The following is a 27,809-nucleotide window of genomic DNA, read 5'->3' on the forward strand; positions in this document are numbered from 1 at the left end:
GTGCGGCAGAGTCTGAGGGCGCTTGCTCGGTGGCAGCCAGAATTCCACACCGTGTGTCCAGCAGTGAGGCATGGTCGCAGGAGGGGGAGCTCCCTGACACCAGAGGTATCTGAGCAGCAGTGGGATGAATACCTCTGAGGGATGTTAAGGAAGGGAGATGCCCTAGAAGACACAGCTGCTTTGCAAGATTTCACATGTTGATTGATTTCAACTCCCAGGAGAGCAGGGTTAGGATATGCTGCTTACCGGACGAGAGGGAGTCAGTGAAATATGGGTGTTCTCTGAAAACCAGAATAGCACGTGGCCCACCAAGATGCAGTGAGGGGAGTGAGAGGGACGTAGCGGTGGCGGATCAAGGCATTGGGTGGCCACACATGGTGTGTGCATTCCTAGCATACTGCCCAGAATGGGGTCTTGTCCTAGGGGTGGAAGTGGGTATAGCCTCAGAAATCAGTGTGTAGGCTCCAGATTGGACCAGACCAGGCGTTGCCTGGGGCTCATCTTGGGGTTGAGACAACAAGCATCTTGAAGAGGAGCCAGACTTCAAAGAAAGAGTGAAATGTTCAAGTCCTTGGAAAGCCATGGGTCCAAGAAAGACGGGAGCGAGGTGACCCTTACCTTCCTCCCAGAGGGGAAACTCCAGAGCTGCTGTCCAAGATGGTCGTCCATGCCAAGGGGCAGCCGTCTTCTGGCCTCTGCACCCAGGGATGGTCCTCCCCACAGGTATTCTGTCTGTGGGGCTTCTTTCTGATGACGCCATGGTTGCCCTTGATAGAATGCAAATGTGATTTCCTGCCTAGTGGACAGAACCACCCAGCTACCAGGCTCCCCGTGTGTGCATCCCCATTGAGGCTGCTTGCTGCCATCTGGGTGCCCAGTGCAGACGGTGGGAAGAGGTGGACAATAGCCAGCTGTATTTTGTAAAATAGGTCATTAACTTCTATTTTGGCCTGAGTCTGGGGCGAGGCGAGGTCTGCCTGATACGTGGGCAGCTCCCTACTTCCTGCTTTGGTATAATTGTCCATGGTTAAGGCTTAATTCCAGACATACTTCTTGGGCCCTCCCCTGTGACGTTCAGGGGTGTGTGGTCAGAACGTCGAGACTGATTCCTGTCCTTATTTAGCTGCCACCAGCCACCATCACACAGAGGTGACTTTTGGACTCCCTTGACTTGAGGTCATCTCTGATCCCTGTTAGGGTAAACCACCAAGAGCTGGCTGAGTTGTTGGACAGGGAGCTGTGTGCCCTGGCCTCTCTGCTTCTTGGGTGACTTTGGCTGACACCCCACCTCTCCCCAGGGCATCATTTCCCCATCAGTCAGATGGAGGTGGAAAGGGTCTTTCCTGGCCATGATGCTGAACCCCTCAGGCTGGGTCACTGCTAAGGGGAAAGGCTATCGTTCTGGCAGGAGTTAGTGGCTTCCCATTTCCGGAGCAGTCCAGCTCACAACAGGAATATTAGCTATTGATTGCTGGCCCTGCCCCTCGCTCATCTTGCAGGCGGCCACTCTGATATTAGAAGGGAAGTAGAGATGGTATCGACGGTTTTATCTGCTGCCAATAATTGCACTTTTCCCTGCTTGGCCGCGGCCTAGGCAGGCAGCTCTGCTGGAGGAGGGTCTTTGCACTGAGGAGCCAGCTTTGGCCACACCCTGTCCCGAAGTGGCCAGCCTAGTTTTCAGGTCAGCACTCCACCCCCAGCTGGTGCTAAATTTAGAAGTCAGCAGGGCTGCCAGGGTGGGAGGGAGCAGCTGTCCACCCCCCACTCAGGCCCCTCAGGAAGCAACAAATGGGACTCCCTTCCTCCGGCCTGTGACTACCAGGCTGGGAGGCTGCTTCTGGGGTCAGAAGGCCTGGCCTTCATCTGTTTACTCTTTCTTACTCCATGTTGTTTCCAAGGTGGACAGTGCCTGCCGGGTCCTGTGGCATGAGATTGTGTCTGGTAGCAGCAGGTTGAGTGCTGACAGGGAGGTGGTTTGGGACCCGGCCATACACACTGTTGGGGAATATAGTGGGGTCCTCGAGGTCATGGTAGAACTTAGCAAGGGCATTCTAATACCGTGTGTTCCTTTCCAAGGATCGCCTTCGTCTTGGCGTCCCCAGCGCGTAGTGTTGAACTGAGTTCTGTGTTGCTCACTTTACCAGCAGTGGAGCCCAACCAGCCCCCAGGCTCCTAGGGGCTGGGGCGAGGCTCTGCAGTGGGCGGGGCAGAGAACTGGAGCCTGAGGACACCTGTCGCAGAGCCCCGCCTCCTCTTGCACACTTGCTGAGTCACCTCAGGCAGGTTTCTCCCCATCTCTGGGCGCAGTTGCCTCACCAGTAGATGAAGCCTCGTGGACCAGATGGTCTCTGAGGGTCCTTCCAACTTGGATTTTCTGCTTTGGATCCAGATGGATTTCACATAATCCAGCAGGGACATTTTTTTTTTCATGCAGTCTAAGGCAGTTGGGCCGCACATCTGGCAAACTTGGCTTGGCTTTTACCAGACCCACTGGTCTGGGTGGGTCCCCAGCTCCTTGGCCCTAAGATAGTTCTAAGGAAACTGCCCAATGAGGATTTCTAGGTCCAGAACTGGGGAGTTAAGGGAGGGCAGGGGTCAGGGAGAAGGGAGCATTGGGTACAAGCTGTTTCTGTTCTTGTTTTGTTTTAAATTCCAATAATTGTTTTCAGCTATGTGGTGTTTTTAGACATGCAACTTACTTTCAGTTTGATCACAGTTGTTTCTGCAGAGGAGGCGTGATTGGGAAAGTGGGGCTCAGGAAGGTCACCTGCCCACTTATCAGCCCAGGGCGGAGATGGGAGGCTACACCAGGCTTCCCGGTTCCTGTTGCTCGTGCTCCACTAGGAAATGCAAGTCTCTCCAAGTCTGGGGAAGCAGACAGACTAGAGAAAAGGAGGGGAAGGGTGCACGGAGAAGGAATCTCTGGCCGTCTTCTCTCAAAAGTAGCCAGTGTTTCCATTCGAATGCCAGCTGTGATTGGTTAGTGGTGGCTGCTTAGAACACTGTGTTGAGAATGATTCTGAGGCTGTGTCCAGGCCTAATAGATACTGACTGGCCAGGTTTACCATGACCATGGGCATGTACTGCTAGTTAATCTATATATTTGCCATCCCTGATCTAGTCCAGGCTTCTTGTTTATAGATGTGGAATGAAGGCCCAGAGCAGATGGCACTGTGGTTTGCGACAGCCACTGGCCCTCTGATGTGAAGGCACAGGGTTTGGCTCTAGGCCAGAGCTGAGTTAACTGTAGTCTGCCCACATGAGCACCCAGCCTACCAGGGAGACTGACAGGTAAACCCATGCCCTGTAGCAGGAAGTGAGAGACCTGCCTGCCCAGACAAAAGATGAGGGAGGGCTCCCTGGAGGGAGCACAGCCCTGGCTGGGATAGTGTCCAGAATGAGGTGATGCTCAGTGGGAGATGTAGCTGGAGAGGTTGCCGGCTTTTGTTGATGGATCTTGTTGGAGGGTGTGGGCTCTATCCAATGGGCAGTGGGAAGCCACTGGAATACCAGGGTCTGGATAATGCCTTGGCCAGGTCTGCATTCCAGAACAGTTACTCTGCAGCAGCTCCCTTGGCTCTGTGGCAACCAGGACCTGGGTGCTGAACACATTGGTTGGCGCTGGCATTGCAGAAACCCAGCTGAGGTCGCAAGGCTAAAGACTGGGCCTTCTCTAGAAAAACAGCCCTGGGAGGACCCAGCTCCCTTCGCCAAAAGCTCAGCTTATCCTGCTCTGAACATATTTGCTGCTGCAATGGTTGCGGGGGGCAGGGGAGGTGACAATAGGGGTTGATATGCACCCCCATTCCATTGAATCCTTGTTCCTGCTGCCGAGCCCACCCACCTTGGAAAGACAGTGAGTCTGCCTCCAGGGAACCCTCCCATCAGTTATGGGGGAGAGGAGAAGGAGCAAGTGATGTATATAGCTCAGGACCCAGAGAAATGATCCAGAAAATAAAGGGGAGAGACAAATACGATCCGGAACCTTTCCTATTAAGACCATAGGGAACAGTTCTCACCTCACCTCCGGCAGAAGTAGCCTGGGTTTCTCTGGGAGGGAAGCAGCCTCAGGAGGGCTCTGATGACCTACTGCAAGTATCTAAGTTCTGCCGTGTAGAGGATACTCAGCTCCTGCCTTTGTGAGGCTGTAGCCCTTAGGTCTCAGATCTTTGAGAGAAAAGAAGGAGACCAATTTGAGTCTTTCTTTTTTTTTTTTTATCCTCACCTGAGAACATTTTTCCATTTTTTTTTTTGTTCAGGTAGAGTGGGAGGGAGAGAGAGGAACAGAGAGAGAGAGAGAGAAACATCGATGTGAAAGGGACACATTGAGTGGCTGCCACCCACACAACCGACCAGGGCCGGGGACAAACTGCAACCGAGGTACGTGCCCTTAGCAGGAACCGAACCCGGGTCTCTCAGGACCGCAGGCCGACGCTCTAACCCCTGAACCAAACCGGCCAGGGCCAATTTGAGTCTTTATAGGGAAGACATTTCCACCACTCACTAGTTTAACAATGAAGTAGCGAGCTCCTTGGCACTGGTCGTAACTAAGCAGAGACTAGATGCCTAGCAGAGAACCTTGGAGTGGGGTCGGGGTGCTGTGTTTCCAGGACACTCAAATCTCAGTAAATGAGAACATGCCGGTGCAGCAGCTCGGGCAGTTCCTAAGAGCTGGGCCCAGCACTGTCTATGTCTTGCCTTCGTCCAGCGGGAAGCCGGCAGCAGTGGCTGAGTGAACCAACATCCTTTCTGCCAGAAAGTCTCTGCAACAGGATAGACCTCTCTGTGCTGACTGGGGCAAGTCTGGACTCGGGAGCCTTGGGAAGAATTAAGCCGTGTGTGTGTGTGTGTGTGTGTGTGTGTGTGGTTTTCAAAGCCTGCGACTAGGGGGGATTTGATGATTGGGGACCCAGATCCCCATTTGATAGATGGTGAGTCTGAGGCTGGGACCTAAATCATGTGAGACCTGGCCAGACTGGTAGGTTATCCCTTAGCCAGGTCTCTAAGGGCACAGTGACCTCCTAGTCACCAAGCCCTGGTGAGCACTGCAGAATAAGGAAGCAGGCGTGGATCTCACTGTCTTGGGGGGCGGGGGGAGCAGGCAGAGATTACATGGAGGCGGCAGTGCCATGGGGCCAGGCAAAAGCAGCAGTCAGCCTGGCCTGGGGCTGTCTGGAAAGCTGCCCCCAGGGGCTGGCATTTGAGCTGAGGCCTGAGAGGGGCAGTTGGGGGTAGAGGGGCAGGGCCCCAGGATGGGATGTGAAAGGTGGGTAGGGGAGGGCAGATCCAGGGGAGCCTGGACTAGACTCGAAGGACTTGACCCTGAGACAGAGGGGAGCCGTGGGTGGTTTCTGAGAAAAGCGGTGACACGACCCCAGGAGGAACACCCGTGGCTGGAGGGGCCAGGGTCTCAGCAAGCTGGCCCGTGTAGAGGTGTGGAGTCCAGACTGTGGTCCCCTTGGGAGGTGGCCAGGGCCTGAGCCGGGGTGGTGGCTGGGTGTAGTGGTCGGTGCTTCCCCACCAGAGCCTGGTTGCCCCTCCGTGGACGTTGGAGCGGGGGAGGAAGCAGAGCTGAGAGGAGGCCCAGGGTTCCGGGGCACCGGACCGTGCGGGTAGGTCTTTGAGGTAGGGCTTTTGGTGGCTGAGTCTGAGCTGCCTCCGACCCTGTCGGGCCCTGCTGGGTCCTGTGGCTGCCCAGCCTAGCCCTCTCTGGCAGCCCCAGCCAGTGCTCCCAGGCCCTAAAGTGGAACGTCTGACCCCTTCTTAAAGTTGCTGGTGGGACATTGTTCGGGTTGGAAAAGGCACCCCCTTCTGCGATCTCATTCGACCCTGAAAGGTGGGCCGAGAGTGGCTCAGGAAAGACAGGCCTGGATGACAGTGGGATCAGAGCTTCTGATGAACCCCTCCCCTTTCTGGGCTCCACTCTCTGTGACCTGTGTGTGAGGGGAGGACAGAGGTGCTGTGTCACGGGTGAGTGGGGACAGAAGCACCCCTCCTTGCAGCCCCTAGCCCTGCTGTCTGGCTCCAGACTGACAGAAGGCAGGGTCACCCCTGCGGAGAAGGATTACAGAGGAGGCGGGGTGCCCCAACTGCTGTTTCCCACCTCCAGCCCCCACCTGTTCCAAGCTGACTTGGCTCCTGAGGTGGCAGAGCCCCCCCCCCCTCTGGTTACTGTGACGAAGCCAGTGGCAAGCTTTAAGCCTGAAGGACCCCTACCCTGGGAGCTGGACGCCCTGGTTTGCAGCAAGCCCTGCTGCCAAATTGCTGTGTGCTCCCCAGTGGGGAGCCACCCTCCCCTCTCTGGGCCTGGGTGTGGGCCTGTGTCCTGTGAGGGGTGCTCAGGAGGCTTTGCAATCCTCTGGCCGCTCTGAAGCACAGTGGTCTGGTCTGGGCTGATCCAGCCACACTCCCCCATCCCCCCCCCCACTGAATCCCCCCTCCCCCCAACAATTGCCTGGCTTATGTGGAAAGGCTAGGAGAGGAGGGGGAAAAGCCTTTTTTTTTTTTCCTTGCCAATGCCACCTCCACAAAGGTCAGGCTGTGCTCCCGCCCTGCCTGGCAGCCAGCCTGGTGCCTAATGTCTGCCCAAGAGGCAGATGACCGGCACCGGGCTCCTAGCAACAGTGGACAAAAGGTTACTCCTAACGTGCCCGACTGCCTCGGCCCCCTCGTTCTCCTTCCTAAAGAGGGGAGGGGAAAGTTGCAGCCTTGATCGGTGCATGTGTTTGTGGCACGCGTGCAGGCCTGTTTGTATCTGCACACTCAGCCCCCCCCCCCCCCCGAGAAAAACGTGAGCGCCACATGTCGCACCGTAACTCTCACTGATGAAATGGAAAGTTGAACATAAATCAGTGTCTGCCGCCTGTTAGCCATGCATCAGCAGTCAGTGCCTGGGAGACTTGCTCGGTAACAAAGCACCCAGCGGCTTCGTGGGCCTCGGCTGCCCCCTAACGCGGAGCCAGCCCCACACCAAGGAGCCCAGCGGGGCTGCAGCCAGCTCCTGCCTGTCTGCCTCTACTCAGACCCCCCGCCCCAAGTCTTTGCTCCCTTTGGGGTGAGAGGAAAGGGAGCATCTTCAGAAAGACCCTTGGACCTAGGAGGCCTGGGCTGTGTTCATGCTGCTGCTTCTCATGCCCCTGGAGACCCCAGCAGCGTGGGCCCTCTCCTCTCTCTGGGCCCCGTCTCCTGAGCTGCAAGCTGACTCCTGGGTCTCCGACTTCCATGGATCTGATGCTCAGGGATTGGTGGCGGCAGCTACCTTCACCTCTCGTTTATTAAGGGCTTGGACTGGCTTATCCTTTTCCCCTTTGGACCTGGGTTTTCACTTTGGGTGTCTCTTAGAGCTGAATTTTCCCCTGTACTTGACAGCTGTTCCTGGGTTGTCGGCTCACCCTCACTGGCTGTGTCTGCTCCCTGGACCCTCCTGCCTCTCATGGGGGGGGGGGGGCTGTGTTTTTGTTTTGTCTCTTCGTCGTTGACTAAGCGGGTAGACCCTCCTCTGCTGCTGTCCCCACCTTTCTTCTCTGTGAATCATGCTGAGAATTTTTTCCTTTAAAAAAAAAAGGTCAAATTCCTCAGCCCTTGTAGCAGAAGAGGTTTGAGGAAGAAAATTCCAGAGGAATCCTGTAATAACATGCCTTGGCATTATGTGGATCAGGATGGACCCCCGAATAAGATCACAGCACCCCAAAAGGAACTGCTCTGTGGGGGCAGGGCCAGGGGCTGGACTGGGGTCAGGGAGCATTCTCGTGTCTGCTGGGTGCTCATTGTGAGGCTCTGGTCTGGGAGCTGTGGAGACAAGGAGGACCACAGTGTGGGTTCTGGGTTCATATCCTGTTTCTGCCTAAATTAACTCCCAGCCGACCTTTCCCTGACAGGCTCCTTCTTCCCAATGAAGGCCTTGGGATAAAGGCAGGCCCCGGGCCAGGCCCACCGGTGGCTCTATGAACTTGTCTTCCAGAAAGTCCTGTCTCTCACTGAGTCCACAGTGGTGGGGTAAGACTTGGTAAGAGCATGGATGGGGACCAGAGCCTCCATGAAGTGTAGGCTCCAGGCTGGGTGCTGGGGTGTCCAAGGGGCTCCTCCACCTGGGAACACCACATCAGCCCTGTGTGCAGTGCAGAGACAGGGGCAGGAGGGCTCCCAGCGGGGGCAGAGGCCTCCTAAGGAGATGACCTCTGAAGAGAGTTGTCACAGCGTGCCCTGTCTGTGACCAGGGGCCTTGGAACAGGACAGCCCACTGCCGCTTCCTGGCATTGTGTTCTGGGCAAGTTACTCGACCTCTCTGAGCATAGGTTTCCTCAGCGTGCTGAGCAACAGTCAGCAGATCGAGATGCCTCCTCCTGGAGCTGTGTGAGGACGGCCTGGGTGCGGACATGCCGGTGTTAAGTAACGGCTTATTGCTGCCGCTGAGAGATGGCCCTTTGGCTCCGGGGTCCATGCTGGTCAGTGGTAGAAGCCCAGCGGCCGGGCCCTTGGAGCTCCTCTGTGCCTGCTGGCTCCTCTGCGCCCTGTGTCCCGCCCCTCCCCACCCTCTCCGAAGGCACTTTGTCCTTCCTGGCAGCCCTGGGGTTGGCATGTGGGTTGCTTTGACATAGTCAGTTAACCTGTCTGATTCTTAGTTGCTTCATTTGACAATTGGGGGTGAAGAGAGTCCTGACCTCTTGGGGCAGCTGTGAGGACGCCATAGGATGATGCCTTAGAAGCCCCACCTGGCCCCTGGTGCAGGAGACACTCCGGACCCCGGGTTGTGGACACAGCAGGTGTGTCCTGAGGCTGTTCTTTTCTGGAGCTAGAGGCCAGGTGGAGCTGGGTCTTCAGCTCTTTCAAGAGCAAGGGCCGCTGTGAGTCTCCCTTGGTGGCAGCGATGTGTGGGAGAGGGCCTGGTGTTCTCAAGATTCATTGGATTTTTAGTGCTTAATCCTCTAATTTGAGTGACATATTTGGCACCTAAGTGCAGGCCCCATGTGGCCCTTTAACGTGTGGCCTCACTTAATCCCGTCCACCTGACTTTCCACCTTGGGTCCTGCCACCTTGATTCCCTGGAGCCAGTGAGGGAGGTGGATCAAGGATGCTGGTTGCATGTCCAGAGCCTGTGATTGTTTCTCCCGGAAACAGGCTTGTTAATGTGAGCTTAATGAAAACCAACTCACCCACCCAGGGCCTGGGTCTTTGCCTGTACTCCTGAGTCCTGTCACTAGTGTCGTCCCATGGACTGAGAGGTCCCAGTTTGATTCCCAGTCAGGGCACACACCCAGGTTTCGAGTTCAGTCCCCAGTGGGGGGTGTGCAGGAAGCAGCTGATCGATGTTGCTCTCTCTCTCTCTCTCCCCCTTTCTCTCTAAAAAATCAATTTTAAAAAAACATATTGCCCTGGCTGATGTGGCTCAGCAGTAGAGCGTCAGCCCACGGACCAATGAATCGCGGGTTCAGTTCCGGCCAAGGGCACGTACCTCGGTTGCAGTTTGTCCCTGGCCCTGATGGGGGTCATGCAGTCCATGTGTCTCTCTCACGTCGATGTTTCTCTCTCCCTCTCCCTCCCACTCTCTCTGAAGGTAAATAGGAAAAAAAATCCTCAGTGAGGGTCAAAATATATATATATATATACACATATTTAAAAAAATAATAAAGAGCCCGTTTTCTAAAAAAAAAACAAGTCTTGGTGAGACAGAGCACTTTGTGATCCAGCCCTGCTGCCCGCCCCGTGTCAGACCAGCTTCTGGCCCTGGGACAGGGTGCTCTCACACCCAGCCTCTGCCTCAGCACATCTGCATGGCCCCTTCTGTGGGCTGCAGAGTTGTTTCTTTCCTTCTTGAAGGCTCCTCAAGCTCAAGTCAATTTTATTCAAGACTTGAGCAAAGTCTTTCCCATTCTTGCCTGAGGTCCAAGAAGAGATGCCCCAGTCATGGGTCTGGTTATGTGTGCCTTCCTCGGTTCCCTGCAGTGGCTGACTTTAGACGCACTCTGAGCTGCAGAAAGGGTCTGGGAGTTCGGAGACTTGCAGTCTGTACTGGGGCAGTGGCTTCACCTCTTGGGCCTCAGTCTTTCCATCTATAAAACGCAACAGCGTTAGAAGGAGTGGACATGGGATGTGCAGTGGTAAGCAGAAGACACCCACCCCTGTTCTCTGCATCAAGGGCTTTGGGGATAGAAGAACCAAGGGACCACTTGAAGGGCCAGACAACTCCACAGAGCTCACTGAAGAGCACTCAACAGCAGGAGGGACCCTGTGAGCCTCTCGGTGAGGGCCTGAGACTGCTTCAGGTTGGGACAGGCTACGTGTTGGTGGCCATGGGGGCAGTCCCTGGAAGTGGGTTCGTAGGAAGGCTTAGTCAAAGGCGGGGGGGCCACATCCTTGTTTTGGTGAGGCCCACACTCTCCGTGCCTACGTCCTGTGGCTCTGCAGAGGCGAGTGAGTTTCAGGGGAATGCAGGCCACTCCTGGCCCATAAATCTGGGGCATTTTCAACAGCACCTCCTCATAGCCGCCCCTTGTTTCCTCTGAGGAGTGTCAGGCTTTATCGCCCGCAGCCCCGGTAACTGGGCAGGCTTCCTAAACCCCTTTCCCCCAGAGTCCTGGTTTTCTTTCCCTGGCCTGTTGCTTCTCTTTTGCTGAGGAAGGGAGGCGAGATCTTGGGCCATTCCCCAAGCTTCTCCGGGAGGAGGGGGCTTGAGAAACCACCCAGTCACCAGGTAGCCGCCAAACGAAAAGGGAAAACCTTGGCCGAGTCTCCTGTTCCCTGCTCAGCCCTCTTCTGCTCAGGGGACATTTTGGGTTGAATTCTGGCACTCTGCATGTGTGGCTGCCAGAGCCCTGCCCCCTTCCTAGTGATGAGTCTTCAGCTCTGGGAATTGTGTGGCAGACACACGGGGAAGGGCAGGGAGGCCGTGCGCCCGTGTCTGCAGTGAGCGAGAGCAGGAACTCGGCTGGACGAGGCGGCGCCTTTCAGCGCACCTCCCCGGCACTGTGCCGGCCGATGGACCTGGCGGCTGGGCGCTGGTGAGCGGTGCTGTGGGCGCTGCTGGGCAGCAGCGGGACGTGTCTGTGCAGCACTGTCCATTTTCGGAGCGGAAGGCAATGTTTTGGGGTGGGGGAAGGATTTCATTCTCTTGGCGAGTAGGTGCCCTCCCCATTCACCGCCGATGTCTGCTGCCGTGAGCAGAGGGGAGGAAGAGCTGTGCCCCGGGCCCTGGGACTCCGGCCCCTTTGCTCACTCGAGGGAGGGCTGGCTGGGCAGGGCTGGGGTGTGGCTTAGTGAGCAGGTGGGATGGAGCGTCACCCACAGACAAGGTCTGAGAGGTCCCCTCACTCCATGTGTAGTCAGCCAGAAGACACTCTGGGGCTGGCCTCTGGTTTTTGTGTTGTAATGATGAAAGATCATGTTGTCCAAGACTGGTGGCCAAGAAGACGGAGGCTCGGAGGTTGGCCAACAGGACATGGCGGGGGGAGAAGGAGACCTGCGGTTTGCTGACCCCTGGTCTGGCACTCATTCTGTGTGTCCTCGATGGGACAGATCTTCGTTTTGATGAGTAATACCGTAATGTCACTAGACTGTTCAGTCTTCTGTAAATGGGTCAGTTTTTGCTTTATTTCTTTTATTAGAGAGATGTGAGGTTCAAAATTGGAAAGTAGATAAACTGTTTTGTTTTCCTTTGAGAATATGACCCCATGTCTTCTCTCTTCAATCTTGAAAACCATGACCTAATTCAGGAGGAGGCAGACTTCTTCTGTGAAGGACCAGAGAGTCAATATTTGAGGCTTTGAGCCATCTGGTCTCTGTCACAACCACTCAGCTCTGCCATTATGTCCTGAAACCAGCCATGACGGTATATGAGTGAGTGTGGCTGTGTTCCAATAAAACTTTATTTACAAAAACAGCTGGCAGGCCAGGTTTGGCCCAGAGCCATAGTGTGCCAGCTCAACCTGTGGCCGTGCTCTTGGAGTGCTGGTGCTGCCGCGGACCCCAGCCTCCACCCTGGGTGTGCAGTGTGGTGCAGAGGCCGAGTGTGGACCTCGGATTAGTGAGTCCACGTCCCTGGGCTCAAGGCTGGGGAAGAGGCAGGAGCAGCGTGGAGAGCTCCACGTTAGGCCTTGGACACTGCCTGTACTTTCATCAGCCATGCTTCTTCCCTTGGTTTTGAAAACCATCACCTGCTGGTCCTGTGTCTTTTTGTCCATGGGGCACGCACGCCTCATACCTCTTGTGCAGAATGTTTGCTGAGCGCCTCCTGTGGGTGTCCTGGGGCCCATCCCAGGCAGCCAAGTCCAGAGGTGTGTGAACACATGTGCCTCACTGGCTGCCCAGCAGTGTCCCGTCTCCTCTGAGAGGCCGGGAAGGGGGGGTCAGCTGGGGCCTTGGCTCAGAGTGAACCTCAGTGCCCATGAGGGTTCCTGATGTTACAGAGGCGACCCCAAGGGGCGACATTGTGGACAGTCCTGCTCCCTCTAATTGGTGACTTCCCCACCCTCCCAGGAAGATGGGTGGCCTCCACCACTTGCCAGACTTCTCCCTGGCAAAACTCGTCTTACTTTCCAGTATCCACTGATGGTCATGATTGTTGTGGCTCATCCCCTAGGCAACCAGGAGCCCCCTGAAGACCTGCTATACGCGTGTCAGGCTTGCCCTGGGTGGGCATGACGGTGGCTCCGGCTCCCTCTGCCCTCAGTAGGTAATCTCAGCTTCAGCTCAGCCTCGTACCCCCATACATGCAGCGAAAACTCGTTCCCTCAGGGACAGATAGAAGCAGGATAGGAAGGCAACTGTCCAGGTCACTGCCGAGTCGTTCCCATGGGTCGAAATGAGGAAGTTACTTTTCCTCGGATGAACTGTGAGTTAAAGGGAGGGGGATTTAAAGCTCTCCCTCCCTCACCCCACCAGGTGGTCAGCTTCCCGCTCCAGCGAGGCCATGGGTGGAACAGACGAAGGTGCTGGACTTGGGGTGTCAGCAGCACACAGGCACACCTTAGCCCTCTCCCCAGAATGGATGTACAGCATTTTCTGTCACCATTCACGTCCAAGGAGCAAATCGGATGGCCTGTCACATGCCTTTTACCATGTGTATAATTAATGTGATTCTACATTCACTCGATTAAAGTGACACACCCCACAGGCGGCTCATCGAGGCCACCAGTGGCGCACGCCATGCATCTCCCGCTGCCACTTACGCGGCCCACCCCGCCAGCCTTGCCAGACCGGTGGCCAGTGCCCCCCTGAGTCAGGAGGGCCAGGGATGGCGTGGAGTGTTTGTCTCTTAGCAACCTAAAACTTCAAGTTTGTCCCCTTTGCCTAAAGACCTCTGCAAAGATGCCAGGCAAAATTGGCCTGAATGGTAATGAAGCTGCCCTCTGGGTGCAGCTGGCAGTTTGCAGGTCCTCTCAGCTTCCCTGCGGAGATGGATCACTGGCCTCCTTGCCCATTTCGCAGTTGGAGAAGCCCAAGGCCAGGGGTACGAGACGGGACTCCGTGATTTGTAGGCAGGTGAAGGCAGTTTTGAGGAGTGTGGGTGACATTTGGTGAAGGAGCGGTGAGTTTCAGAAATATTAAACTTATCACATAGCTTTTATTACTTTCCTCCTTCAACATGTAAATCAGTGTGGGGTTATTTTTTTAATCTGATTTTAATTTTAAGGAGCCCCCCCCAAGTTAGCTCAGAGGACCAACTTGGCCACCCTGTTGGTAGTGACTTTTTCTGCTTCCTTGAACCCGACTGTGTTAGATAACCTGTCCAGGGGCTGTTGACCGTGGCTGTGGGGGTCTGTCATTGGGCTGAGCCCTGCTGCCCTAGAGTCCATGTGGGGTGCAAGGTAGTGTCCCTCTGGAGGAGCCCGTGAGGTGCCCACAGATGAGGCAGAATGTCTGAAGTGGACATCTCGCACTCAGAGCACCTGAGTGGATAGCAAGACAGCCTTCACGAAGGAGGAAGTATGGGGCCAGTCCCGCTCCCACCCTCCCTGTAAATGGGCAGTGCGTGGCTACTGGAGCATGAGGCATGGGGACATGGACACAGCGAACCCTCTGTACCTCCAGCGGTACCACAGCCCTGCAGTGTCTGTAGAGTGTCCCCCTTTTCCTTATGAGGAAACTAGACTCACGTTATGTCTTGGAGGAGCTGGTATTACTGAAGCCTTCCCCATCACACCTCAGCCCATCTCTCAAGGATGGCGTCAGGTGACATACAGGGACTTGACCCAAGTCCTGACCAGGAGGCATAGGGTGGGTGCTGCTGATGGTTCTGAGTGCTTTTCCAGACCCCAGCTCCCTTGTCCTGGCTCACTCCCCTCCACATCAGTGCTCAGTAAAGGCTCTTCACTTAACTGTGTCCAGGCTTCAGAGTTTTGGTGGAATGGCCCATGGTCTGCCTCGGTCACACCCGTCACAGAGCCTCCCTGGGCCCTGCCTAAGTGATTCTCAGAAGTTGCTAGATCTAACACGACCCAGTGTTGAAATTGCAGGAAAAAGAATAAAAAGGAAGTACGGGAATTACCCATCTCCGGTCAGAGATCTTGGGAACGTCTGGGACCGAATGGCAAGTCCATTAGCAGGGTCTGGGGCAGAGTGAAGGCCCAGGCAGGAAGTGGGCACAGTTCCTGCTTCCCCTTCCCAGGCTCCGTAGTAGAGCAGTGGTTCTCAACCTTCCTAGTGCTGCGACCCTTGAATACAGTTCCTCATGTTGTGCTGACCCCCAAACATAAAGTTATTTTTGTTGCTACTTTATAACTGTAATTTTGCTACTGTTATGTCTTAGGCGACCCCTGTGAAAGGGTCGTTCGACCCCCAGGTTGAGAACCGCTGCGTAGAGGGATTTCTAAGTTGGGTTCTCCTCCTCCCCTGCCGCCTTCCCCCAGCCCTGGCCAGGCCTTGCAATGGAGAGTTTTTACCAGCTGGGTTCTCATCCCAGCGCCCTGCTGGCCTCCATCTGTGGCCACTCTGGGCCTCAGTTTACTTGTCACCTTCTCTTGAGCTTGTCTGTCACCATGTCTTCATCCCCCCCAACTAGCCTGGGAGCTTTCAGAGCCTAGACATGTATGTGGGTGAGCTTCTAGTACGTTCCTCTCTGGCCTCTGTCCTGCTCACAGGCTTAGAGAAGGGTGGGCCGGCCCAGGTCCCCAGGGGCCCTAGACGCGGACATGGGGTCTGCCTCCACCCTTCAGTAGCCGTGCAGCCTGGGCAAGTGGCCTCGCTCTCCGACCCTCGGCCCCTGGGCGGGGAGGTGGAGGGCAGGATGTTGCGTGAGCGAGTGCAGGTCAGGGCCATGCTCGCCATGTGGGGTGTCTGTCATTACCACTGTCATTGTCCCCAGTTCACTGGGTAGAGAACAGAAGTCCAGTCAATAGCAGAGTCAGGATTTGAACCCAGATTTCCCAAACCCCGTTTCTTTATCTAAAATGCATGGGGATGTGAAGCCCGGAAGAGAGCCTGGGGCTGGAGTCAGGAGACCGTTGTCAGTGGCTTTGGATGTCGTGCTATCGTACTGCGCCTCTTTTCTCCCCGTAGTGAAGGGGGGGGGACACTGGGTAGCAGCATGTATCAGGACCACCCTAGAAACAGGTGATCGCCACACCGGTGCCCCTCTCCTGAAGCTTCTTAGAAGGACCCTCCAACCCTGGTCTAGCCCGACATTCTGTGCCCCAGCTGTCTGCCCACCTCCACCTCCCCTGTGGCATACCAGGAGCACTGATTACACAGCACCTGAGGCAGAAAGCCTCAGAGGTTTACGCAGACTGTTTAGATGGGGCTGGACTCGGGGACCAGCCCTGGCCAAGCAGGCTTCCAAATGCATGTATTTGACTTCAACCTTTTAGCAGGTAAAAGCCAGGGAGGCCCCACGGGGAAGTTGTCCTTTGTGGGGAAAGATCAGTCATCAGCTTCAGTGCTCCCTCCTCTCCCCTCCCACCTCCATCCTAGCCCCTTGCCTGTCGTATCTGTTTAGATTTGGGGGAAAGAGAAGCCTCCATCCCTACAAAGGTCAAGATCCTTTTTGTCTGCCTCGTGTCAAGCCTTGTGGGTAGCAAGTTGAAAGGCTGTAAATCTGTTTTGGTCTCTTGTTGAGAGTACAGGCTGGGAAGAGGAGGTCACTTTCTCCTGTGGTATTTTCGAGGGGTGAGTGCGCCCCACTGGGCCATGGCAGGCTCTTGGCTCCCGGGAAGGGGGAAGCTGTCGGGCACATGGAGTGGTACTGGGAGGGTTAGAAGCAGAGCCTGGTCAGGGCCTCACAGGGTGGGGGGGCTTCGCGTCCAGGAGGGGCAACTTCCCCTGGGTGCTGAGCTTCACCTTTACCTGTGCGGACTGTGGTGGGGTTTTCTCTTCGGATGACCGGCCGGTCTGGGCCAGAGCTCTCTTGCTCTCGGTGCTCTGAATGACAGGTCCACGTCAGAGGGGAGACTTCTGAGCTGCGGCTCCCTCCCCAGATTCACCGTCTCGCTCCCCTCTGCTCCCCAAGGCTGGGCTGGCCTCACTGACCGGTCCCGCTCTGGCTCTTCACTACTCAGCAGGCCTTTGTCCTGCAGCTGCATTGAGGCAAACCAGTGTCATGCCCACTGACTCAGGGACACCGAGCCTGCCTGCTGAACCTCGGGTCCGAGGCACAGCCGAGCCCTCTGGACTCAGGCTTTAATATTGACCCTCGGTAAGGACTAGCCTCTACCGAGGCCCCCCATTGGTGTTAGACACTTGAGGTGCCTTATTTATGTGTTTTAGAATCAGTCGTAGAGTCAGCCTCTCCTGGCTGATGGGGCACACAAGTGTGAGGGACCCGGTCACAGCTATGCCGCTGTCCCCAAGGAAGCCCTGGCGGTTGTTACCAGGGTGGGCGACGATGGGCCCGAGGGGGAGGCGCTCCCTTCTTGCCAAGAGCTGAGGAACCAACAGAAGGCCTTTTTGCCCCCTCTTGGCAACTGGACCTCACCCTTGAACCCTCCTCCTCTGTTCTTTTTATTTTTCCTTTTTTCAGGGTTGGCTTCAAATTATCTTATTTTGTTTACATTGCACCCAAGTTTTATGGTACAAAAGACTTGCAGGTGCAAATATGTCCCGCCTTCATTAACTTCCCCTTCCTTTTTAATTTATGTGATTTCAATTTTCCTTCCCTGTACTGTTAATTAGGGGACCCTCTAATCAGTGCCATTATCACAGTGGTATTCATGTTTAGGAAAGCCGCTAAACAAATGCTTGCAAAATTGCTAAATGGCTAATTAATGTCTGTTAATTAAGAAAATTGCTCATGGTAACAAACCATGCCGTTGCTGGCAGCCGCTAGAAAGATACACACTTGTTGAAATTAGTAGCGTGGCAGGTAGGGGAACATCTGCTCTGCGGAGCTTTCCGGAAGTGAGCAGCCGTGGCTTGGGCACGAAACTCAGGCCTGTCCTTAGTGGCACCCCAGGACTCCTGTATGGCCCTCTCCTGCTTTCTCTGCCACCTCCCTGGGGTCGCTCCCCCCAGCAGCTCAGGCAGGTGGAGGCTGGCAGCCTGACTCCGAGGGAGAAGACTGAGGCGGAAACCTGTTTGTGTCTCTCAAAGATTCTCTCTCCCTGTCTTCTTAGTGTGACCACACCCATTCCCACGCATGGTTTGAGTTTTTCTCAAAGGCAACTTCCAAGGGTAACAACACAGTCACGGGTGAAAAGGGCTCCTCAGCACCAGCACCCAGCACCGAATGCCCCAAGTGGGCAGGAAGGTGCCTCCATCTGGGCTTTGCATGCTTCGGACTGATCTGCAGCAGGAAACACATTTGACGTGAACCAGTACACATGCGCGCATGCACGTGTATTTACAAGTGAAACCGACGTTAATGAAAAATATTTGCCTTAAAACACACAAAGCTCTCTGATATTTTCTAGTCTATTTTTTTAAATTCTGTTCCTAGGTTTTAAAAAAAACAATAGTTGCAACCCACTAAAGTGATTTCTCCACCCACGAATAGGTTGCAACCCACAGTTGGACCAACCCCATGGTTTAAGTGAATTCATCTGCCGTTTCTCCTTGGGCATTGAGGTCAGCACTGCCCAGGGCTTTGGGGGTCAGCTTGGAACTGTGCATGGCTCACCACCAACTGAGTGGGAAGCCCAGCCGCTGCACCCACCCACCTGGTAGTTAGGGGCCTGCAGCCCATCCCCCTACTCCTCTCTGCACCTGCCCACTCCAACTCTGGGCTGCAGGGGTTGAGGTGGCCCTTGGACCCACCAGGCTTCTCGTGCTGGCTCTGCCACTTCCCAGTTGTGTGGCCATGACCAAGTCCCTTCATCCCTTGAGCCTCTGTTTCCTCATTGGTAAAAATAGAATTGAGACACCCCACCTCATGGGGCCGCTTTCACATGAGGGTGAATTAGTGCAGTGCGTGGAGTGGGCGCTCCGGAACCACCTCTTCCTCTTCGTTCCCGTGTCCCGCCTCGGCCCCGCGCCTCCTGTCTGCTCCCACTCAGCCTCCAGTGGTAGGCTGACCTCTGGGCACCGGTGACCGTGTGTCCTCCCAGCCTGGGAGCTCCTTGAGGACAGGGCCTCCGAGTGCCTTGCAGAGTGTCAGTCTCTCTCGCCCACGCCAACCAACGTATTTAACATGGCAAACTCCACTCCCACACTGGTCGGTGCCCAGGCCCCTGCTCCTGCGTGCTTTGGCAAAGGAGCTTTGCTTGATTTGATTCTTCATTCCCGTAAATCCCACGAAGGTGTTTGTCAGCTTCTCTCCCTCCCGCTCGCCACTCTCCACCAGTGAGCCGGCGACCTAGGCAGCAGCTCGCACCTCCCCGCCAACCAGAGCCCGCCGCCCGCACGCCCGCCCGCCGCCCACCCTTCGTTTTGGTTTAATTTTTGTTCTTTTAAGCTTCTCTTGCGCTTCTCCATGTGCTGTGATCTATAACCTGCCTCTACTGTCTGGCCTCACAGGGTCCTCCGGGGTCACAGCCCTCGCCGCACGCACAGCCTCCACCCCACAATCCCAGCAGCATGATGGGACCCCACAGTCAGGTAACGCACTTGGCTCGCCCACCCGCTGGGGGGCACGGGGCACCAGGAGGACAGAGCCAGCAGAGGAAAAACAAAAATCAAAACGTGCTCTTGCCATTGCCTTCGAGCTTGATTGACAAATAAAGTGCTTTTGAAAAAAAAAAAAATATATATATATATATAAAATTCTAAAGAGAGTCTTCATTCCTTGGACATCACACCCAGCTTGGATACAAAACCAAAAGAAAAGAAAAACATTTCTGTGACCTTGTCAGTGGCCTTTGCGTTTTTGTTTTTTCCTCTCTCACTTTTGGTTTGGTTTTTGAGTTTGGTTAACCATTCGTTTGTAACCAAAGCTGCATCCCTAGCCTTTTCTTTGTGCACTCGCTGCTGAGAAAGCCTTCCTGCCCATTCCCTGCATACGTTAGGGAGCCCGCTGTCCCCTACCGTTTCCATTGTGTGTCCCCTGGAATCCTCGTTCCCCGCCCCACCCCCTCGTCACTGGTTTCTGTGTGCGCGCGTGTGCTCACGTGTCCAGCTTTGTCTGCGCACCCTGAAGACGCACTCGTGGGTTCCTGTTCTGGTTCTTATCGGCCCTTCCCGAGAGCAGAGGTTGTCCTCCTTTGCCCGCATCCATGTCACTGTTCTTCCGCATCCTGCGCAAAGTCCCAACTGCTGCCCATCACCCAGTTGACTCTGTGAACAGATGCGGCGTCTGAGTCCCCTGTGTGGGACACCTATTGTTCCCTCGCCCAAAGGAAGTTTTGCCCAGTGGGAGAGGCCACCGGGAGGAAGAGAGTTTAAAAGATCACTGGTTGTAACAAAACTGGACCTTGTGGAGTGGAGCGCATTTGTGTTTGTCCCTGTGCGGGAGTACGGGCTGTCATTGAACTAATTCCCTGTAATTGCAGCCTTTTATGTCACCGAGATACGCAGGCGGCCCCAGGCCCCCGATCAGAATGGGAAACCAGGTACCGTACCTTCTCATGTTCTCTCTCCTCTCACTCGGCCACCCTTGACCCCAGTTGGACTTTGACTCCCATTAGAGTGTGAGGAAAGGATTGGGAGTTGGAGGGACAGGTTTTAACAAGGGAGCTGTACAAGCAGATCCCGGAGAGGGCCCTGCGTCCACTCTGCGCCCTGGTGCAGCCCCTGCCAGCGTGTTGCCTGTCCCCCGGGAGCCTTGGAGGGCAGCGGCAGGAGCAGCCAGGGTGGGAAGGCGGGGTTTCAGCTATTCTAGGGAAGGTGGTAACACCCCTGCCCCTCCCATCCCGCCCCTTCTTGGAAAAGGGTCTTCCTCCTTAATGAAGTTAATTGACAATGTGCATTTTTTCCTGGAAGCTTTTGAGGATTGCCAGGCTGGTAAAGAGAACCCTGCTATTAAGGGGAGAAATGGCCCATAGGAATGCTTAGCCCGGGAGCCTGGGAGGCAGCGGAGCAAGACGTTGGGGAGTCTTCAGCAATGTCTGCCTGCTTCCCAGATCCAGCTGCAAACAAGGAAGGATTTGTTCGTGTAATTAGGAAAGTGGGCTGCTTACGGGGAGGGCTTTTCAGCCCGGGGTTGTGTGCCTTACGCTGGCCCCTCGGGGCTGGCGATTCTAGGTGGTCCGGAGACTCGGCCTCCATGCCGCCCATCCCAGTTCAGCCCGTCGACAGGCGGGAGGGGAGCTGGTGCGGTACGGGCGACTATCGTTTGAGGATAGACAGCCTTAAAGAAACTTCAAGGAAGTTTCCTTTTATACCGAAATATTTTTTATGTATAATTTTTCAAGTGACCTTGCAACAGCCCTTAAAAACACCTGACAGCAACACCAGTGCACCCAGCCCTTGTTGCCTTCGGAGCTGGGGGTTCAGTCGCCAGGCAGACTGGGGTTCGCTGAGTAAGCCCTTCCGTTCTCAAGGCTCCGCAAGCGAGCCCCTGAGTGAGCCGAGGCCGGGCCCACAGAGATGCTCATAACCAGGGGCCTCGACTTTGAAGTTAAATTGCCTATCAGGTGCCCCCCCCCTTTTTTTCTTCGAAAGTCTTTTGTTTCCTGTTTTCTCTGACATGGAGACAAATTTAGACAAGAATTAGAGGCTTGGCTTTTTGAGCAAAGGGCTCCATGGATACCTCACAGGTGAGGAGGCGGAGGGTCGGAGTGCTGGGGAGCGACTTCCCGAAGTCTCCACCCCTCTCCGGCTCCGACCGCGACCTGCGCTGTGCACCTGCTCCTTCAGCTCTCCTGGCTGTGGAAGTTGGGCCCTGCCTTTGTGTTGTTAGTCCTCACCCCAGGATTTTTTCTCTGTTGATTTTTAGAGAGAGTGTAAGGGAGGAAGGGAGGAGGAGAGAGAAAGAGAGAGAGAAACATTGATGTGAAAGAGACACATCTGTTGGTTGCTCCTGCACCTTGCCCTAACCCTTGCCCAGTACCCAAACCCGGGACCCTTCAGTGCGGGGGCCGACGCTCTAACCACTGACCCACACCGGCCAGGGCAACACCTCCCTTCGTTTTAACCAGTCACCAAGTGGGCCTCCTTTGCCAGCCTCACATGGGCCCCAACAGCAACTCTCCCCCTGCCCACGCAGGGCCCTCCTTGGCCTGAACTGGCTGCTGCCCCAGGGCGAGAACAGATGCTGCCTCATCATAGTTGTGGCCCTTCCTCCCACCATTAAGGGACACTAGAGGAGACGTGTTTCTGTTTGTCAGTGAGCAAGTACCCAGCAAAGCAAGTGGAGAATAAACCATTATCTATACCTGGTATTACAAACCAACCTTCCCAACTTCCCGCCAAGTGACACTGATTTCCCAGTCTGCTGTGAATTCGAGAGATGTTTGTCCTTGGGGGGGGGGGGGGGCTCTTTCACAGGTGTCCCCCCTGAGGGTTTCTTGGAGCATGCCTCAGTTGGGGCTGCCAGTCAAACAAGCCTCTGGGGTAGTAACCCCCCACCCTGCCCTGGGGGGGGGGGGTGGCAGGTGGAGGCAGCAGGACTTGCGCAGGGTCACTTGGCCTCCTGGCTTAGGGTGATGAGAAGGACACCTGGGGGACAGGAATGGAAGGGTCAAGGGTCAATGGTTTGCCACGAAATCCTGCAAGGCCAGCCTCTTACCTGCCTCCCTGAGATTGCCCAACCCCCACAGCTGCTCCATCCACCTCAGCATCCTGGGATCCCCCAAACCAAACAGCCTCAGATGTAACCAGGCTCAAGGAATATCCCAGCCCCCAAGAGGGCGTCAGGAGTCCTGGGTGTTCATCCTGGCTCTGCCAGTCGGTTCCTGAGGACAGTTGGGCCTCTGGGCCTCATTTTCCCCTGTCTTCATTCTCAAAGTCACCTCCTCCCCATTCCCCTTAGAAAGGACCTCCCATTGTCACAGGGTTGTAGCTAGTGGGCCTCTGGATTCCCAGTTCGGAGGTGGGGATAACATGAGTCGCATCTCCATGAGGCCAAGGAGACAGGGTTGGGCTTGGTAGGAAGGGGCAAGGCATGGCTGCCTCCGAGGGCGAGGGCGGTGAGGCAGGCAGCGGCTGGGGCGACAGGGCAGGGCAGCCTCCTCTCCCAGCGATGCGCCGCCCCCCCCACACACACACAGGGCTCTTAACGCCCTCAAGCTCACCGCCGCTCCCAGGCGCCTTCCCAGCCCCAGGCAGCAGGAATGGTCTTGGGAGGCCATGAGAAGCCCTAGACGGTCAGGTGGGGAGCTGGGTCAGGCAGACGTGTCCCTCTACCCTCAGCTCGGGTCTCACATCTCTTTCAGCCTCCGGGAGGAGTTCCTGGGACCCAGCCACTGCTGCCCAATTCCATGGACCCCACACGACAACAAGGTCAGAGGGCTGGGCGGGCTGCCCGGGGCCGGGAGTGGGGAGGGGCTCCTTCTCCCTCCTGTTGCCTCTGCCACTCACAGCTCACCTACTCTCTCATGCAGGGCACCCCAACATGGGAGGATCAATGCAGAGAATGAACCCTCCCCGAGGCATGGGACCCATGGGCCCCGGCCCACAGGTAACCCTGTGTGTCCATCCATTCCCCTGCCCATCTGTGTGCCCCCGCCTTCTCTCCTCTCTCCACAGTCTGTCTTTGCGCGTCGCTCAGCTTGCCGGGGTGAGAACAGGGGGGTGACCGGGTCCCCAGCTACTCTCTCTGCGCAGAGCAGGAGCAGCCCCCTTGGCAGGCAGAGTTGAGGGACCCCCAGGGAGCTCCTTCCTGGTTGACAGGCCCTTCCAGGGGAGGGGTGTGCTAGCACGTGGTTTGAGGAGTTTGGAGGCAGAGGGTCTGGCACCCAGGCAGTGGTGGGGCTGTGGGAATCCCCAAGCCTCCTCCCATTCACGGCCGGTCATGCTCCACAGCTCTGTTGCCCATTCACCGTGGACAAATCACTGCCCTCTGTGGGCCCCCACAGGCCTCCATCCCCACCTGTCCGGTGGGGAGGGAGTCTCTCTGCATGGTTCTCTGCGGTGCCCGTCCAGGCGAGAGGAGGTCAGGCTGGCCAGGTCCCGCTCACTTCAACCTCAAGCTTTTACCTGTTTCATTTACTGGGGTCCTGCCTAAGATCTCTTTTGACCAGAGTGGTCTATTTGCAAAAAAAAAAAAAAAAGGGGGGGGAGCATTTATAAACCCCTGAGAGACATTATTTCAAGTGTCCTGTCTACCTCTTTACAGTTACAACACAGCGTTCGCTCCTTATGACCCAGCTCTGTACCCTGTCACAGGTACGGGGTCCCACAGGGCCATCGGGCAGGGTCTGGCAGGCCATTCCTGGTCTAGAGCCTTCTCACGGTTGGCTCCCGCTCTTCCTAGTATTGGAGTGTGGCTGTCCCTGCAGGAGCTGTGACACAGGCTGCTCTCTTCTTCCCTCCTTGGGAATTACCTGCAGTCCGACTGCCTGAGAGCAGCTCAAAGTCCAGATGAGGGGAGGGGAGTTTCATGTAGCGAGAGAAGAAAGGTTTTGTTCCAGGGTGATCGTTCCCTTTTGTGCCCAGAAGCCTGCTTGTCCCTCCACACTTTTCCGGCTCCCTAGGGGTGGTGGAGCATCCCCCACACACCTCCCTCGTGTAGGAAGAGGCGTCTGTGCACGCCCCACGGCCCGCCCTCTGCTCCCTCTCCAGGGTGCTTACGGCGCGTCCAGCCCGCTTCTTCTTGGTGATGCTTCGTCTGTGGTGTAAATGTTAGGGGAGGCCTTGTCTTCCGTGGGCCCCACAATCCTAAAAGGGGCAAGCCCACACTCATTGCAGCTCCGGTTTTTCTGTGTTTTTTTCTTTCTTTCTTCAACTCTCCCAGAGCTCATGTCTTTGCCAGCCTCCTCTTAAGCCCACCAGAGTGGCCGCTACTGCCAAGTGGTCGTCTGGGGCTGAATGCAAAGGGGTCAGCCCAGGAGCCGTGGGAGGGGCAGAATCTGCGGCAGGGCCAGCTCCCCCGGGTCCCCCCAGCCTGCACGGCACATGAGAGGGGCTCTTGGTGCAGAAATCTGCAGTGGCCTCGGACTTCCAGGCCATCTGGGGGGTGGAGAGGATGGAGTCGGGGGCAGGAAAACTCTATCCTAGTCCGCTGCCCGTTCCTCTGGATTCTTGGAGGCTTAGTGGCTGCACCTCGAGAATGGGAAGGAGACCCATGTCCGCCTCCTAGGGGGACACAGGGCAGCCTGTGAGGAGGGGAGGGGAGGGGAGGGTCAAGTTCTTGCCAGGACACGGCACCGGGCAGCCCCTTAGCGAGGAATTGATGTTTTCCCACTTGGGGGCTCAAAACCAGTGTTTAGGATTCTTGTTGCCTAGGTTTGGTGATTGTTTTTATAGTTTCAGTTTTATTTTCATTTTTCCTGGCCAAGGCCATTAGTATATTGGGGTTCTAGAAGCTGGGAATGGACATTATCAGACTGGCTGAGAGCAGAGTGTCCCGGAAGTTTAGGACTTCCTCCTGGCCTCGGGGTGTCTCCGGCATCCCTGACCAGCAGCCCGGCCCACTCTGCGGCTTTAAGGAGGGGCGAGGGCACTGAAGGCCGAGGTCTCCAAACAAGGCCTCCTGGGCCCAGGGTGGCTTCCTGGCCTCCCCAAGCGGGGTGCAGGGTGGAGCTTTCCTGTAGGCCCTGAGGGGTGCCTGAGGGGAGGGAAATGCTAGCACAGGGTAAGGCCACCTGAGCCTCCCCTCCCCACCCCACCCCTGTCAGCTCAGGGGCCCTGAAAACATCTTCCCTGTTTGTTTTTTTTTTTGTTTTTTTTTTATCCTCACCCGAGGATACTTTTCCTTTTTTTTTTTTTGTACAGATAGAGTGGGAGGGAGAGAGAGGAAGGGAGAGAGAGAGGAACATCGACGTGAAGGGACACATCGAGTGGCTGCCACCCGCACGACCAGCCAGGGCCGGGGACAAACTGCAACCGAAGTACGTGCCCTTAGCGGGAACCGAACCCGGGTCTCTCCGGACCGCAGGCCGACGCTCTAACCGCTGAGCCAAACTGGCCAGGGCATCTTCCCTGTTTTTTATTTTACTTTATGTTATCAGCATGGAGACCCTTAAGTGTTTTTGCTCTGTCTTCTGTAACCCTCTGGGTATGGAGGGTTCGGTGTTGAATTCCAGAGCCAGATCCCTCAGAGCAGCCCGGAATGTCTGTACCAGCTCCTCGCTGGGGGGCAGAAAGGCCTGCTGTTGTGTGGGACTTGGGCCCGGGCAAGGTTGAGGTGTGGGACAGATCACGGGGTCGGGGTCAGCCGTGGAGGGCACTGCCGAGCCGGGAAGGTTGGACCCCAAGGCTGAGAGAGGGGAGAGGACGGATTCTCTGCATGTCAGATCCCTTCCTTTCTCTTGTCCCTCAGGGTGCGGCCCCGGTCACTTCCAGTGGACAGGAAAGGGACAAGAACATAGTTCTGGCCATGGCTCGGCCTGGTTGGGCCTCAGTCCCTCATCTGCAAAAGGGGTGGCCGGGTGGTGGCCTCATGGGGCTCCTCGTGAGGTTGGCCAGAACAGCAGCTGAAGGTGGGCCTAGGCTCAGCCGCCAGGAGGTGCCCGCCCTCAGGCAGCCTGTGGAAAGCCCTGCTGAGCGCGCAGCGCCACGCGGGCACGAGAGCAGATGCCGGCGGCAGCGCGAGTGGGGAATGAGATGCTGGCGGCAGTGCCGGTCCGCAGCGGTCCTGCCCGAGCAGTGGGCACAGGGTGGTCTGCGCTACTTGACGGATGTCAGATCCACGTGGGGTGAACCTGCTCTTGTGGACCCCGTGTTGCCTTTCAGCCTGAGGGGCCAGCAGACCGGCATGGCCCTGCCCCTGCCCCAGCCCTCAGGCGGGTTGTACTCTGGTTTGGGGAAGTGCAGTGCCCAGGAGGAGGCCGTGGCCCCTTCTAAAACTAACTGTTTTCTCGCTGTGAGTGTGTATGCGTCACGTCGGGTGGGACCTCTCGGGAATCTTTTCAGATGTGGGTCCTGTTAGAACGAGGCTGACTCTGCAGGGGCTTCTGTGCGGGTTCCAGTGGAGGGGCACATGGCCCGACGGGCTGTGGCCCTGAAGCATTTCTGGTTCCGGTGGGGGTGGAGTCAGCACGGCCTAGAGTCACCAGACCGCCCTCCTGGCCCGACTCCACGTGAGAAAGTCCAGGTGGAGGGTAACCCGTGGTCCCTGGGACGCTCTGTGCCACCCTGTGGGAGGAACAGCATGTCTTTGCCGGTCCGCACCGTCCACGTGCCCCTGGCAGACTCCAGAAAGGTGGAAGGATTGGACCCTGGTCTCAGCACTCAGAGTCTGGCTGAGGAGGGAGCGGGCCACTTGAATTTCCTGGGTGGCCTCCCAGTGTGGGGTGGCCAGGCTCCTGTGTGGTAGAGAGGGGTGGAGGACAGGCCCCGCGGCCTGGGAAGCTGCCCGGCAGCCAGAAGTCCTCTCTGACAGGCCTGTCCTGAAGACTGGACGGCTGTCCCCCTGCAGTCAGGTGAAGCCAGCACCGAGAAGGCCATGGGCAGCCCCGAGGAAGAGCCCCCTGACCAGGCGTTTTGGGAAGTAGTACTGACGTCGGGGTGACTTGCCAAGTTGGTGTGTACCCTGCACAGAGCTGAGACCAAGCGGGTGGGCCTGACTCAGGTCTCCGCAGGAGGGCCCGTCATTCCCGACTGTGGAGCAGATCCCTCTGTCCAGGGTCTGGGTGCCCATGTGGACACGAAGGCAAGAGGTTGGAGAGACAGATCCCGTGGATGTGGCCCTTCCGTGGCTGCTCTGAGAACTTCTCTGTCTTCAGCCACCTGTCCCTGCAGAGCAGAGGGGAGCTGGGGTCTGGCAGCCCAGTACCTGGGCACAGAGGTGGGCACTGGGAGAAGGGAGGACCATGTCACCTGAGTCTCCGAAAACATGCTTCCAAGCCCGCCTGCCCTCTGAAAAGGCTGGTGTTTGTGACTGAAAACTTGCTCCCAAACCCTGACTTTAGCTCTACTTTCCCGTGACTTTCTGTGTGGCCTTGGGCATGTGTTTAGCCTCCTTGGTCTTCCAGCTTGTCATCTGTGAAACGGGAAGGTGTGAGTGGTCCTCCAGGGTCTGTGCTTCCAAAGTAGGGGGAACCCGGTGGGCACAGCTCTCTGGGATGGCTTTGGGAGGCTCTGAAGGCGGGGCAGGGTCAGTAGGTGGTGCCCAGAGCCTCCAGGGCTGCCTACTGCACCTTCTGGCCTCTTTCTGGGGCGAGCACCCTACTTGTCACCTCCCCTCTGTGCAGCAGTGTCCTGGGCTTCCAGGGCCCACTCCCTCACTCCCCAATTGTGCCCCAAGGTGCAGGTCACTCCTGGGTGGGCGGGGCAGCAGGAGGAAGCAGCTGTGGTCCCTGGAAGGCCCCCCCCCCCCCCCGCCTCCGCCTCTGGGGAGTGGGCTGCCCTCCAGAGGGGTTGAGCCTCCTGCTCTGGGGAGCACTGTGCGGCTGAGATTTGTGGAGGGT

At 56.5% G+C, this 27,809-nt stretch overlaps 1 protein-coding gene across 5 annotated transcripts in view; it reads left to right on the forward strand.

Annotated features, from left to right (window-relative positions):
* SSBP3 (single stranded DNA binding protein 3) overlaps nt 1-27,809 on the forward strand; it is a 159,226-nt gene that overhangs the window by 119,540 nt on the left and 11,877 nt on the right. For 3 of the 5 annotated variants that reach the window (XM_036255323.1, XM_036255327.1, XM_036255326.1), the window contains 4 exons: nt 18,880-18,960; nt 19,851-19,910; nt 22,674-22,740; nt 22,842-22,918. In XM_036255323.1, coding sequence (XP_036111216.1) covers nt 18,880-18,960; nt 19,851-19,910; nt 22,674-22,740; nt 22,842-22,918 — 285 coding nt within the window. The remainder of the gene's footprint in view (nt 1-18,879; nt 18,961-19,850; nt 19,911-22,673; nt 22,741-22,841; nt 22,919-27,809) is intronic. The other 2 variants (XM_036255324.1, XM_036255325.1) reach the window with 2 other exon arrangements.

The sequence above is a fragment of the Molossus molossus genome, unplaced genomic scaffold (genome assembly GCF_014108415.1).
Source record: "Molossus molossus isolate mMolMol1 unplaced genomic scaffold, mMolMol1.p scaffold_m16_p_12, whole genome shotgun sequence".
NCBI classification, from domain to species: Eukaryota; Metazoa; Chordata; class Mammalia; order Chiroptera; family Molossidae; genus Molossus; species Molossus molossus.